This window comes from Microcaecilia unicolor, chromosome 1, assembly GCF_901765095.1.
Source record: "Microcaecilia unicolor chromosome 1, aMicUni1.1, whole genome shotgun sequence".
NCBI classification, from domain to species: Eukaryota; Metazoa; Chordata; class Amphibia; order Gymnophiona; family Siphonopidae; genus Microcaecilia; species Microcaecilia unicolor.
In genome coordinates, this window is record NC_044031.1 from 355954776 (window position 1) to 355969691 (window position 14916).

Here is a 14916-nt window from a genome sequence, read left to right on the forward strand (position 1 = left end):
TGAGCTTTCTGTTAGCAAGCTATGACACCATCAAGTCTGAGGAAAAGGGGGGATTGGTACTAGGGAAGAGCCAGGGGGCCACATGAGCCTTGCAATGAACACCGGTAAAAGAAAAAAATACAAGGATCTACAAACAAAAACATTAAAAGCATATCAAAGATAATAAATTCAGATCAAGGATAGCAACAAGTTTTACCTATTAAAAGGCTCTTCAACTGAAGCTTAGCGCACTAATGGACATTAGCTTGCACTGTAATGTGGCCCATAGGTATAAAACATAGCGTAAACCCCTGAACGTAGATTATGTGCAATGGGCCATATTCTATAACTATGCACATAAATTTTGGAATGCTCACAAAACACCCATTTTCCCCGCCTATAACCACACCCCTTTTGAACTGCGCACATTAGAATTTATGTGCAGTACATTACAGAATATGCTTAGTGAGCTGTGTGTATAAATTCTAATTATTGCCAACTATTGCTCATTATGCTTGTTAGGTGCTGTTATCAACGTTGATTGGCTTGTTAAACCAATTAAGTTACACACGTTGTTATGGAAATAAACTAGATTTCAGCACAGAACTCTAGGTGCGCTACATAGAATCAGCAGATACTGGGATATCTATGTGTACCAATATATTCAGCAGAGCTTGCTAAATGTAGAGTCCCACTGAAAATTGTGCTCCTAGAAGTATTTTCTGGCTTTCTCACCCCAGGCATAATAACCCGCTCGACATCGTTCATAACATCTTCAATTTCCTGCGTGTTCTGCTGGTGCAGAGTCAGGGGATGAGAGATCGCAGGTATCCTGGCTCCACTTCTGGGAACACTGGTCGTTCTTCAATTTTGTCCAAGTAATCCTGCAATGTAGTCCACCATTTCTTTTTCCCATCTTTCGAAAGTCTGTTGAATTCATGGTAACCAAGATTCAAGGAGCAATCACCAAGCAAATTCCTAAAAAAAGGGAAATGAAGACCTCTATTAGCAACGATAATACTACATTGCCATAGACTGGGTTATTGTGTAAATCAGGGTGCAACTTTACTCATATAAGCAAGGGATACTGCCAACCTCTCCATGTCTGAAAATTCTCTTTTATTTGCAGAGATGAATTGTGACATACACAGTCTCAAGACCAGGTAAAATGAGAACTTGAGTAGAAAATCTGAAACTCATATAAAAAAAAAACTACTCAGACTAAGGAAGAGTGCCCTTTTTCCAATATTAAAAAAAACAACAACAACAAAAATTCCAATAAAGTGGATAAAAAAAGACTTCAGTAGAAATTTTTGAAACATAGCAACAAAACCTCAAGGTTAAAATTATTTAATCATAGATCAGAATAAAACTCTACTCAAAAATAAGAAAAAGAGGAAAGGGAAAATACTTCTCCAATTTTAAATCAACACATATAATCACATTGTACTTCACTGCGTTATCATCATTTAAACACCACAACTGGCACGTTATTGAATTAAATTGCCAAAACTGCACCTATCTGAAAGGTGAGTACTCAAAGAATGGTCATACAGCTTATGGCGAGTGTTTCTTATGTTATCTACAGACTTATTTTTGGAGGTTCATACTAACCTCCCTGTTTACAAAGCCACACTAGTGGCTACCGCGCAGCAATGCCGACACAGCCCATTCACCGGCAGCCACTAGTGTGGCTTTGTAAACAGGGGGGTAAGAATTCATGGACCAAATTCTATAAATAGCACCAGAAAATTGTCACAGAAAAAAACTGAACAGTGCGTCATTTACAGATACACTTACCCCAGGATTCTATATATCACACCTAGAGATCTGCGCCAAAATCTAGGTGTATTCTATAACAACACACATAACTTAATTGGCTTAACAAGTTAATCAACATTGTTAAAAGCACTAATGAATTGCACCTAATTCTAATGCATGCAGTTCAAAAGGGGCGTGGCTATCAGCAGGGAATCGGTGTTTCATGGGTGTTCCAAAATTACATGCACAGTTATAGAATATGGCCCAGTGGACATAAAAATACGCGCAGGGATTTAGGCCACTTTTTCACTGGCCTAAATGAACGTGCATAGATTTAAATGTTAGGGTTTCTATCTAAGCATATTCTATATACCGCACCGAAATCTAGATGTTGTTTATTTCCGCTGCCCAGCGCCTCCCTCCCTCTGTCTCTGTGGCCTCCGAGTGCAAGGAGGATGTGTGCAGGTGCCCCAGCCCTTCGTACATGGCAGCTACTGTTTAAAAAGTTTTACCTCCTGTTCAGCCAGCAACACTGAAGTCCAGCAAGTACAAACGCTGCTTCAGACAGGCTGTGGTTCACTGTTCCTGTGGTCCCACCCTTCCGCAAACAGGAAATGAGGGCAGGACCAGAGGAACAGCGAACCACAGCCTGTCTGAAGCAACGTCTGTACTTGCTGGACTTGAGTGTTGCAGGCCGAGCAGGAGGTAAAACTTTTTAAACAGCAGCTGCCATGTACGAAGGGCTGGGGCACCCGCACACGTCCTCCTTGCACTCGGAGGCCACGGAGACAGAGGGAGGGAGGCGCTGGGCGGAGGAAATCAGAGGAGGGGGCGTGGAACTCGAACGGCAGTGGGGCCGTCGCGGCCTGTTGAACTCGGACGACGGGAGTGGGAGGGAGGGAGGGAGGTTGGGGATCATGGAACTCGGGGGGGGGGGGGGTTTGGTTACTCACCTCCGGTGGCTGCTGCTGGGTTCCCTTCCCTCTCTCTTCCCATTGGTCCCCCTGTGACGTCATCCCTAGGGCGGACCAATAGGAACTGTGTTACGAACCCAGGCAGCCAGATGGAAGTGCAGAGGTCCAAATTATTATATAGGATGCTTAGCTGGAAATCTTTACCATATGACTATTTATGCGCCATATATAGAATCTGGCCCTTAGTGCCAGGATCAGTGCCTAACTTTAGATGCAAGGATTTATACCAGGTAAATTCTGATGTAAATCTTCATGTTTAAATTAGGCATGGATCCCCCTTATTCTATAAAAGCACACATAAATTGTAGGAACGCCCCTGATCAGCCCATGAACCTCCCATGGCTGTACTCCCTTTTTGGAGCCACGTGTAAAATTTACACGCAAATTCCTGCAACTAAAAATGCACGCAAATTTCAATTAAGGCCAATTAGTGATTATTAGCATCCAATTATTATGCAAAGTGGCTCATTATTCAATTAAATTGTATATGCAAATTGGGCATGCTCCTAAATTTGCACACACAATTTTAAGTGCCAAATACAGAATTTTGGGGCATATGTTTTACAATTATTAACAGATCTGTAATCTTGCAATGTGATTTACAGACTGATTTTCCTTTGTCAGCAAAGCTATGTGGGAAAAGGTTCTAGATCCTTGAAAATCAGGATAGTAGTACATCGGCACTGTATTAATGCACACAGACTTCATGAGCCTACTGTTGCCCATTGCATAGAACGTCAGCATGACCTTCCCTTTCTGAACGCTGTGGTAATATTCAGTAGTAAGTTAAGACAGCAAGACAAACATTAGATATTCACATTAAAATCTGTGCAACCTTATGAATTCAATATTGCTATGGAATTGAAAGGTTTTTTAAAATATTTTTTGTAGTAGAGCATATGTTCCTTTAAGAGTTCACATGATTGCTTAGGAAAATGATGTCATCAGTGTGAGTCTTTCAATGTTGGCATTCTTTATTTCCACATCCATTTTGACACCAGCCTTGAGTGGATGACATATCTGAGTTTCTCCCGAGGCAGCTTTGCAAAACAGGGATTCCCTGTTGGGTGCTGTGAAGTAATGTCACATGCTGATTGAGTACTTTACTCACCTTTAAGATAACTGCAATTTTGGCAATTTAATTCAATAACTGTGCTGGCTGTGGTGTTAAAAATTATGAAAATCCAATGAAATACAATGTGATACGTGTGTCCATTTAAAATTAGAAAAGAATTTCCACTTTTCCTTTGTTTTCCTTAATTTTGAGTCAAGTTTTCTTCTGACCTATGATTAAATCATTTTAACCTTGAGGCATTGTTGCTATAATTAAAAAGTTTCTACTGAGGTCTTTTTCTCCATTTTTATGAATTTTTGTTTTACTTTCAGAAATATTGGAAAAGGGGCACTCTTCCTGAGCCCTGAGTAGGGGTTTTTAAATATGAATTTCAGATATGCAAAAGTCCTCATCAAACTCTTTACCTCTGTGGTAGAGGGTTCTTCAGCCATATTGAGCTTCCAGAATGCTGGATTCTTTACAGGTTCTGACACATTTGATTGGCTTAACATAAGTATTCTCCGAAAGAGCATATAAAAGCCCTTTCTTCAAACATCTAAGAGCTATGGGGGCAATTCTATACTGGGTGCCTCCTTTTAGGCATCCCAATGCTACATGGGGAGTGCTCTTACAGTATACTAATGAAAACAGCACTGGTGTGTTTAAATGTAGCCCATTTATGCTAGGTCAATGTCAAGCGTAAATGGACGCGCTAAGGGACCCTTATAATAAGCTGTGGAAAAAAGTGGCCTACGCTAGTTTCGGTGCATGAAATTGGCAAGCACTGGGCCATTTTGTTACCATGGTGGGTAAAGGGCCTTTTGTTAAATGGAACAGTAAATGGTCGTGCGCTAATATAAAAGTAGTGCACGGCTATTTACTGCCAATTACCATCAGGAACACCCCCGCGGTAGAAAATAGAAAATTATTTTCTACCGTGGGAAACAGCACTCGCCAACTTCAGAATTACCACTGGACACCCATGCTACCCTGGCAGTAGGGTCAATTGGTGCATGGTAGCCCTACCATGGCTTAGTAGACGGGCCCCTAAATGCAGCATGCATCACATGTAACTTCCGGTATTTTGTAAGTTGCGTGAGTAAATGGCAGCCCCACCCATGACCCTTCCATGCTCTTCCTACATGTATGCCCACTTGCAATTAAATGCTATAGCGCTTATAGCCTTTATAGAATACTGCATACTGCACTTGTACATACAAGGCTCATGTACATAAGTACATAAGTACATAAGTACATAAGTACATAAGTAGTGCCATACTGGGAAAGACCAAAGGTCCATCTAGCCCAGCATCCTGTCACCGACAGTGGCCAATCCAGGTCAAGGGCACCTGGCACGCTCCCCAAACGTAAAAACATTCCAGACAAGTTATACCTAAAAATGCGGAATTTTTCCAAGTCCATTAATGGCGGTCTATGGACTTGTCCTTTAGGAATCTATCTAACCCCTTTTTAAACTCCGTCAAGCTAAACCGCCCGTACCACGTTCTCCGGCAACGAATTCCAGAGTCTAATTACACGTTGGGTGAAGAAAAATTTTCTCCGATTCGTTTTAAATTTACCACACTGTAGCTTCAACTCATGCCCTCTAGTCCTAGTATTTTGGATAGCGTGAACAGTCGCTTCACATCCACCCGATCCATTCCACTCATTATTTTATACACTTCTATCATATCTCCCCTCAGCCGTCTCTTCTCCAAGCTGAAAAGCCCTAGTCTTCTCAGCCTCTCTTCATAGGAAAGTCGTCCCATCCCCACTATCATTTCGTCGCCCTTCGCTGTACCTTTCCAATTCTACTATATCTTTTTTGAGATACGGAGACCAGTACTGAACACAATACTCCAGGTGCGGTCGCACCATGGAGCGATACAACGGCATTTAACATCCGCACACCTGGACTCCATACCCTTCCTAATAACACCCAACATTCTATTCGCTTTCCTAGCCGCAGCAGCACACTGAGCAGAAGGTTTCAGCGTATCATCGACGACGACACCCAGATCCCTTTCTTGATCCGTAACTCCTAACGCGGAACCTTGCAAGACGTAGCTATAATTCGGGTTCCTCTTACCCACATGCATCACTTTGCACTTGTCAACATTGAACTTCATCTGCCACTTGCACGCCCATTCTCCCAGTCTCGCAAGGTCCTCCTGTAATCGTTCACATTCCTCCTGCGACTTGACGACCCTGAATAATTTTGTGTCATCGGCGAATTTAATTACCTCACTAGTTATTCCCATCTCTAGGTCATTTATAAATACATTAAAAAGCAACGGACCCAGCACAGACCCCTGCGGGACACCACTAACTACCCTCCTCCACTGAGAATACTGGCCACGCAATCCTACTCTCTGCTTCCTATCTTTCAACCAGTTCTTAATCCATAATAATACCCTACCTCCGATTCCATGACTCTGCAATTTCTTCAGGAGTCTTTCGTGCGGCACTTTGTCAAACGCCTTCTGAAAATCCAAATATACAATATCAACCGGCTCCCCATTGTCCACATGTTGCTTACACCCTCAAAAAATGCATTAGATTGGTGAGGCAAGACTTCCCTTCACTAAATCCGTGCTAACTTTGTCTCATCAGTCCATGTTTTTGTATATGCTCTGCAATTTTATTCTTAATAATAGCCTCCACCATCTTGCCCGGCACCGACGTCAGACTCACCGGTCTATAATTTCCCGGATCTACTCTGGAACCCTTCTTAAAAATCGGAGTAACATTGGCTACCCTCCAGTCTTCCGGTACTACACTCGATTTTAGGGACAGATTGCATATTTCTAACAGTAGCTCCGCAAGTTCATTTTTTAGTTCTATTAATACTCTGGGATGAATACCATCAGGTCCCGGTGATTTACTACTCTTCAGCTTGCTGAACTGGCCCCATTACATCCTCCAAGGTTACAGAGAATTTGTTAGTTTCTCCGACTCCCCCGCTTCAAATATTCTTCCGGCACCGGTGTCCCCCCCAAATCCTCCGGTGAAGACCGAAGCAAAGAATTCATTTAATTTCTATTTAGGGGTCCTTTTACTAAGGTGCGCTGAAAAATGGCCTGCGGTAGTGTAGACGCATGTTTGGGCACATGCAGAATCATTTTCCAGCGCACCTACAAAACATGCCTTTTTAAAATTTTTGCTGAAAATGGACGTGCAGCAAAATCAAAATTGCCGCATATCCATTTTGGATCTGAGACTTACACCAGCCATTGACCTAGCGGTAAAATTTCACACAGTAACCAGACGGTAATGACCTACATGTGCCAAATGCCACTTGGCGCAATGTAGCTGATGTGCACCAGAAAATAAAAAATATGTTTAGGGTGCGCATAGTGAACATGCGCCAAAAATGAAATTACCACAAGGGGCCATGCGGTAACTCCATTTTGGCGCATATTGGGCACGCTTACACACGCGCTTAGTAAAAGAGCCCCTTAGTGAGCTCAAATGCACAGGTACACCAACACTTTGAATAATGCTTTTGTTAGAGAGAGGTATTTGTTGTTTGTATGCAGTGAAGAATTTGAGAGGATTACATCCCTGATGCAGGCAATAGCTGAATCACGGGCCATGTTGGGTCCATAATAAACACTGTTTCCTCTACAAGATTGTCTTCATCTATTCCATCTGCGGCTGATCACACTTGTTTGCTGTTCCTTTGTTATCATCACAGCCTGACACTGGAGACAATTCAAAGGAGGGCCCCCAACATATTGCATGGCCTGGATTATAAGCCATTTACATGGGATGTATTTTCAAAGAGCAGCTGAGTATCTAAGACAACTGGCTAATTCTAGTCAGCAATCTTAGAATAATATTATGCTGGAAATTTCCCTAAATCTAATCAACAAACATTGACCAGCTAGAGTTAGGTCTGCTTTGTGTAGCTGGAGTTAGCCACCTAAACTTAGATAGTTACCACTGAAAATCGGTGCTAATCAGCTAAGCCATAGATTGGCCATGGAGCCTGACCAGTTAATTTAGTCCTCTTATGAATTTAGGACTGTAAAAGCAGACGCACAGCAGACATTTTTCAAAGCCAAGGTGTAATTGTCTATCAAAGTTAGCAGACTAATCTCTTTTAAAATTCTTCTAAAAAGAACCTAAGGGGGTTGGGGGGGACATTATCAACATGGGCTACTGCTAAGATGGATTATTTTATCATAGGTTGTTTATATTTTAGCACTGGGGCCTATTTTATTCAATGAGACCCTGTGCTAAAATAGCACGACTTGTTGTAAAATAAACCATCTCATCAGTAGCCAAAATTAATAACTTCCCTCCTAAATAGCTAGATATATGCTTTGCTGGAAAAAAAAACAAGTGATGGAAAAGAAAGAGGTAATATCAACATTTAAATATCTAAATATAATAGGCATCTTTGAGACCTGGTGGAAGGAGGATAACCAGTGGGACACTGTCATACTGGGGTACAAATTATATCATAGTGACAGGGTGGATCGAATTGGTGGAGGGGTAGCATGTATATTTATTTAGAGACCCTTGAATCAAATACATTGAAAATTCTGCAGGAAACAAAACACTTCTGGAATCACTGTGGATTGAAATTCCATGTGTAAAAGGGAAAAGGATAGTGATAGGAGTGTACTACCGTCCGCCAGGCCAGGATGAACAGACGGATGCAGAAATGTTAAAGGAAATTAGGGATGCAAACAAACTGGGCAACACAATAATAATGGGTGATTTCAATTACCCCAATATTGACTGGATAAATGCAACATTGGAGCCCGCTAGGGAGGTAAAATTCCTTGATGAAATCAAGGACAACTTTATGGAGCAGCCGGTACAGGAGCCGACAAGAGAAGGAAGAATTCAGGCCTAGTCCTTAGTGGAGCGCATGATCTGGTGCGGGAGGTAATGGTACTGGGGCCGCTTGATAACAGTGATCATAATATGATCAGATTTGATATTAGCTTTGAAGTATACATAGGAAATCAAATACGTTAGCGTTTAACTTTAAAAAGGAGACTATGATAAAATGAGAAAAACGGTGGAAAAAAAACTTAGAGGAGCGACTATGAGGGTCAAAAATTTACATCAGGCGTGGATGCTGTTCAAAAACACCATCCTGGAAGCCCAGGCCAAATATATTCCGAATATTAAAAAAGGAGGACGGAAGACCAAACGACAGCCAGCATAGATAAAAAGTGAGGTGAAGGAAGCTATTAGAGCTAAAGAAAATCCTTCAGAAAATGGAAGAAGGAACTGACTGAAAGTAATAAGAAACAGCATAAGGAATGTCAAGTCAAATGCAAAGCGCTGATAAGTAAGGCTAAGAGAGACTTGAAAAAAGATTATGTTGGAGGGGAAAACACATAGTAAAAATTTTTTATGTATATTAAAGCAGGAAGCTGGCAAAAGAATCGGTTGGACCGCTAGATGACTGAGGAGTAAAAGGGGCGATCAGGAAGACAAAGCCGTAGCGGAGAGATTAAATGAATTCTTTGCTTCGGTCTTCACCGAGGAAGATGTGGGTGGGATACCGGTGCTGGAAATGGCATTCGAAGCTGACAAGTCGAAGAAACTTAATGAATTCTCTATAAACCTGGTGGATGTAATGGGGCAGTTCTACAAACTGTAAATCTCCTGGACCGGATGGTATTCATCCCAGACTACTGATGGAACTGAAAAATGAGCTTGCAGAGCTATTGTTAATAATATGTAATTTATCCTTAAAATCGAGCGTGGTACTGGAAGATTGGAGGGTGGCCAATGTAACGCCGATTTTTTTAAAAGGTTCCAGAGGAGATCCGGGAAATTATAGACCGGTGAGTCTGACGTCGGTGCCGGGCAAAATGGTAGAGACTATCATTAAGAACAAAATTACAGAGCACATTCAAAACCATGGATTAATGAGACAAAGTCAACATGGATTTAATGAAGGAAAGCTTGCCTCACCAATCTACTACATTTCTTTGAAGGGGTGAACAAACATGTGGATAAAGGGGAGCCGGTTGATATTGTGTATCTGGATTTTCAGAAGGCGTTGATAAAGTACCTAGTGAAGACTCCAGAGGAAATTGGAGAGTAATGGGATAGGAGTAGTGTTCTATTGTGGATTAAAAACTGGTAAAAGATAGAAAACAGAGAGTAGGGTTAAATAGTCAGTATTCTCAATGGAGAAGGGTAGTTAGTGGAGTTCCCCAGGGCTCTGTGCTGGGACCGCTGCTTTTTAACATATTTATAAATGACCTAGAGATGGGAGTAACTAGTGAGGTAATTAAATTTGCTGATGACACAAAGTTATTCAAAGACGTTAAATCGCGGGAGGATTGTGAAAAATTACAAGAGGACCTTACGAGACTAGGAGACTGGACATCTAAATGGCAGATGACGTTTAATGTGAGGAAGTGCAAAGTGATGCATGTGGGAAAGAGGAACCCGAATTATAGCTACATCATGGAAGGTTCCACGTTAGGAGTCACGGACCAAGAAAGGGATCTAGGTGTCGTCGTTGATGATATGTTGAAACCTTCTCCTCAGTGTGCTGCTGCGGCTAAGAAAGCAAATAGAATGTTAGGTATTATTAGGAAAGGAATGGAAAACAAAAATGAGGATGTTATAATGCCTTTGTATCGCGCCATGGTGTGACCGCACCTCGAATATTGTGTTCAATTCTGGTCGCCGCATCTCAAAAAATATATAGTGGAATTAGAAAAGGTGCAGAGAAGGGCGACGAAAATAATAAAGGGGATGGAACGACTTCCCAATGAGGAAACGCTAAAGCGGCTAGGGCTCTTCAGCTTGGAGAAAAGGCGGCTGAGGGGAGATATGATAGAGTCTATAAAATAATGAGTGGAGTTGAACGGATAGATGTGAAGCATCTGTTTACGCTTTCCAAAAATACTAGGACTAGGGGGCTTGCGATGAAGCTACAATGTAGCAAATTTAAAACGAATCGGAGAAAATGTTTCTTCACTCAACGTGTAATTAAACTCTGGAATTCGTTGCCAGAGAATGTGGTAAAGGCGGTTAGCTTAGCGGAGGTTTAAAAGGTTTGGACGGCTTCCTAAAGGAAAAGTCGATAGACCATTATTAAATGGACTTGGGGAAAATCCACTATTTCTGGGATAAGCAGTATAAAATGTTTTGTACTTTTTGGGGATCTTAACAGGTATTTGTGACTTGGATTGGCCACTGTTGGAAACAGGATGCTGGGCTCGATGGACCTTTGGTCTTTCCCAGTATGGTATACTTATGTACTTATGTAGCAGTCTTCAATTAGGCACCAGAAAGCGGCAAATTCCATAGCAAGAAAAGCTGAGGGACAAAAGTTCACTACTGCATTACTGCTACCACTGCCTACTAGAGCCCTGGCTTCTAGCAGCCATCAGCTGGTACAGAGATCTGAGAAGCAGGTAGGAGAACATTCATGGGGTTGATTCCTCTTCCCTTTCTCTATCCTCCAATGGTGAGGTCTCCTTTAATCCCCAAACTGTTCTCAGATGGCATAAGTATTGCTGCAGATGGTCTCCAACAGTTGGTACCTAATTAGCAGTTCATCTGAACAACAGTGGATTCAAGCAGAGATTTTGGCCCTAAGAAACAATAGGCTTTGAGAGGAGGCCATAGCAGCTGCATAGGAGGGTGATGCTTCCAATCTGTACCCATAGCTGTATCGGCTATACTGCCAGTGCCGGCCAGACTGAAAACTGACTCGGCTGTGTTTAGTTTTTCGAAAATGAGCTAAACCAGTCAAGAACTACCCATATTAGGCCCATTGTTGCAGGTCTGTTTACTAACAAGCTGTGATCAAGAGTATGAAAAACAACAGATTAAGTCAAGTAAATCAATGGATCTTTCCCTTTATCTGCCTGCGTTCAAATTCATCCATCATAGAAAAAAAGCTGAGTTTTACTACTATGGCCTTGATGAAAACCAGATTGATAAGGATTAACAGGGCAATTTTATAACAGGGCACCTGGTCTGAGCCAGTTCTACATAGGAACATAGATGCCTACATTTCTTTACAGAACACTAGTGTAACCAGGTGTGTACGCACACCTCAAAGGTAGGCATGAGCACTTACACCAGCCTTAGATCCATTATTCTAACATTTCCATGCATAATGGGGGTGTAAACCTTAACAACGTTACAGAATTGTGTCTCAATCACCCTACATACAAAAGGCAAGTTAGAAACATGATGATAGTGTGCAAGCAAATCTGGGTCTAATTCTAGCGTTTAAACTATTGAAGAACTACAGTGTGATAGTGTACATACGGTTGGCTACAGGACCTCACAGACAAAGGCAGTTTGCAGACTCTATCACCCCAATAACATTTACTTCCTTCTCTACTACTACTACTACTATTTAACATTTCTAAAGTGCTATCAGGGTTACGCAGCGCTGTACAATCTAACAAAGAAGGACAGTCCCTGCTCAAAGGAGCTTACAATCTAAAGGACAAAAAAGTGCTGTCAATCAAATTGGGGGCAGTCTAGATTTCCTGGATAGAGGTACAATGGTTAGGTGCCGAAAGCAACATTGAAGAGGTGGGCTTTGAGCAAGGATTTGAAGATGGGCAGGGAGGGGGCTCAGGGAGTTTATTCCAAGCATAGGGTGAGGTGAGGCAGAAAGGGCGGAGCCTGGAATTGACGGTGGTGGAGAAGGGTAATGAGAGGAGGGATTTGTCCTGTGAGTGGAGGTTATGGGTAGGAGCATAAGGGATATGAGGGTAGAGAGGTAATGAGGGGCTGCAGATTGAGTGCATTTGTAGGTTAGTAGGAAAAGCTTTAAATGTATGCAGTACCTGATCGGAAGCCAGTGAAGTAACTTGAGGAGAGGGTTGATATGAGCATATCGGTCTAGGCGGAAGATAAGACGGGCAGCAGAGTTCTGAATGGATTGAAGGAGGAATAGATGATTAAGTTAGAGGCCAGTGAGGAGTAGGTTGCAGTAGTCAAGGCGAGAGGTGATGAGAGAGTGGATGAGAGTTCGGGTGGTGTGCTCGGAGATGAAGGGGCGAATTTTGCTGATGTTATAGAGAAAGAAGCGACAGGTCTTGGCTATCTGCTGGATATGGGCAGAGAAGGAGAGGAGGAGTCAAAGATGACTCCGAGGTTGCGGGCAGATGAGACAGGGAAGATGAGGGTGTTGTCGACTGAAATAGAGAGTGGAGGGAGAGGAGAAGTGGGTTTGGGTGGAAAAACAATGAGCTCGGTCTTCTCTCTTAGAAGTTCTACCTTCTTTACTGCAGTTCAGTTACTCAGGCCTGGCACTTACTAGGACACTCAGAACCTGGGTCTTCACAGAAGATAAAGGCATTTCTTTAACCTTTGCAGTCTTCTGTTCCTTCTTGTGCATCCCTGTGCATCTCTGAGTTAGGGCCACTCCTTATATCTCTGGAACTCCCCCACAGGTACTGCAGCCTAGCCACCACTTGGGAAAACTCCTTCTCTGGAGCTTCTCTCCTGGACCCTCCTTCACTTTGGACCTTCCCCCTGGAGTTCTCCTTCCTTGGGGCCTTCCTGAACTGTTCTGCACCAGGGCATTTAACCACCTCCTTGCCTGAGCCCCACCTCTCTGACTCAGCAAAATAGTGCCACCTGCAGTAAGGTGGTTTAACTTCAGCACCAGTGAGGGAGTGTTCCTAGGAGCACCTACTACTATACCACTCACTCCCTCACATACAGCCTCTTTATGAACATGGAATAGAAAATCCTGAGTCAGGCTTGAATAAACACGCTGAGACAGAGGTCAAAGAATCCTTGGTGTAGTTTTCCTGCTTATTTTGTAGGAGGCAAGAAATAGGGAATTCATACTGGCAATGGAGATGGGAGGTAGGAAGAAGACTAATATGGCATTAGCACCCAGAGTATTTCACCCCCTCATGCACTCCTCAAACTACGCATATGCAAACACCTATATCCTTTCTTACTACAAATCTAGGAGGAAACATTAAATGAGCCACAAGGAAACAATCAAATGAGCCATAAATGGTCCTTAAATCACGTTGTAGCTTCTCTAATTTCATGATGCTGTACCTGAAAACTCAACCAAACTCTTTCCAATCTCAGACTGAAATAATGTCAGGAGACTGGTCTGCTCTACCTGCAACTGATACAAGGCACGCAAAGCCTACAAAAACAACCACCAATCCCCACCTCTCTCTAATACATTAAACAAGTAAGCCCAATCCAACGTATCAAAGGCCTTTTCAGCATCTAAACTAAAAGTCAAGGCAGGAAGTTCCCGTATCTGACATTAACCTATAGCTAGAAGAATTTTCCATATATTAATCACAGACTGGCAGTCCCTAACAAACCCGGCCTGAGCCTCATTAATCAAGTGTGGTAAAGAAACAGCCAGGCAATTAGCAAGAATCTTAGATAAGATTTTAATATCCACATTAGTAACATAGTAAATAACGGCAGATAAGACTTGTACGGTCCATCCAGTCTGTTTCTCCTTCCTCTAAGGTATACATGTTCAGGTCAGCAAGTCTCTCCTCAAACGATTTGCAATGCAAATCTCATAACCATTTCCTTTGCACCGCTTCCAATCTTTTTACACTCTTTAGCAAGATACGGCCTCCAAAACTGAACACAATACTCCAAGTGGGGCCTCACAAACAACTTGTACAGGGGTATCAACACCTCCTTTCTTCTGCTGGTTATGCCTCTCTCTATGCAGCCTAGCATCCTTCTGGCCATGGCCGTCGCCTTGTCACATTGTTTCTTCACCTTTAGATCCTCAAACACCAACACCCCAAAGTCTCTTTCCTGAGTCGGGCTTACTAATCTCTCCCCTCCTATTCGGTATCTCTCTTTCGGGTTTCTGCACCTCAAGTGCATCACTCTACACTTCTTGGCATTAATTTTAACTTACAGACTTTATACAAACATGGGGGTAACAAATGCTTCTGGTTTCAAAAATATGTCGTCATCTGACCTCTAGAAACCGTTTTTCTTACAATCTAAATACTTTTTTGCTTTTTTTTGTTATGCTGTATGTGTACATTACCATATGTGCTTCTATGACTTTTTAAAAGTGCTCAGTGACAAACCTTTTTTGTGCTTTTGGCTGGTCTACTGCACAATATATGTTTGTTCATACTACATCATAGCACTTCTGCTCTCCCTCACTCCTATGTTCATTAC

The 14916-nt window shown here is 42.3% G+C and overlaps 1 protein-coding gene across 1 annotated transcript in view; it reads right to left on the bottom strand.

Annotated features, from left to right (window-relative positions):
• Window positions 1–14916, bottom strand: part of DDC (dopa decarboxylase) — a 438446-nt gene that overhangs the window by 349729 nt on the left and 73801 nt on the right. The window contains 5 exon segments of the mRNA XM_030209542.1: window positions 715–768; window positions 770–790; window positions 792–863; window positions 865–888; window positions 890–964. Coding sequence (XP_030065402.1) covers window positions 715–768; window positions 770–790; window positions 792–863; window positions 865–888; window positions 890–919 — 201 coding nt within the window. The 5' untranslated portion in view covers window positions 920–964.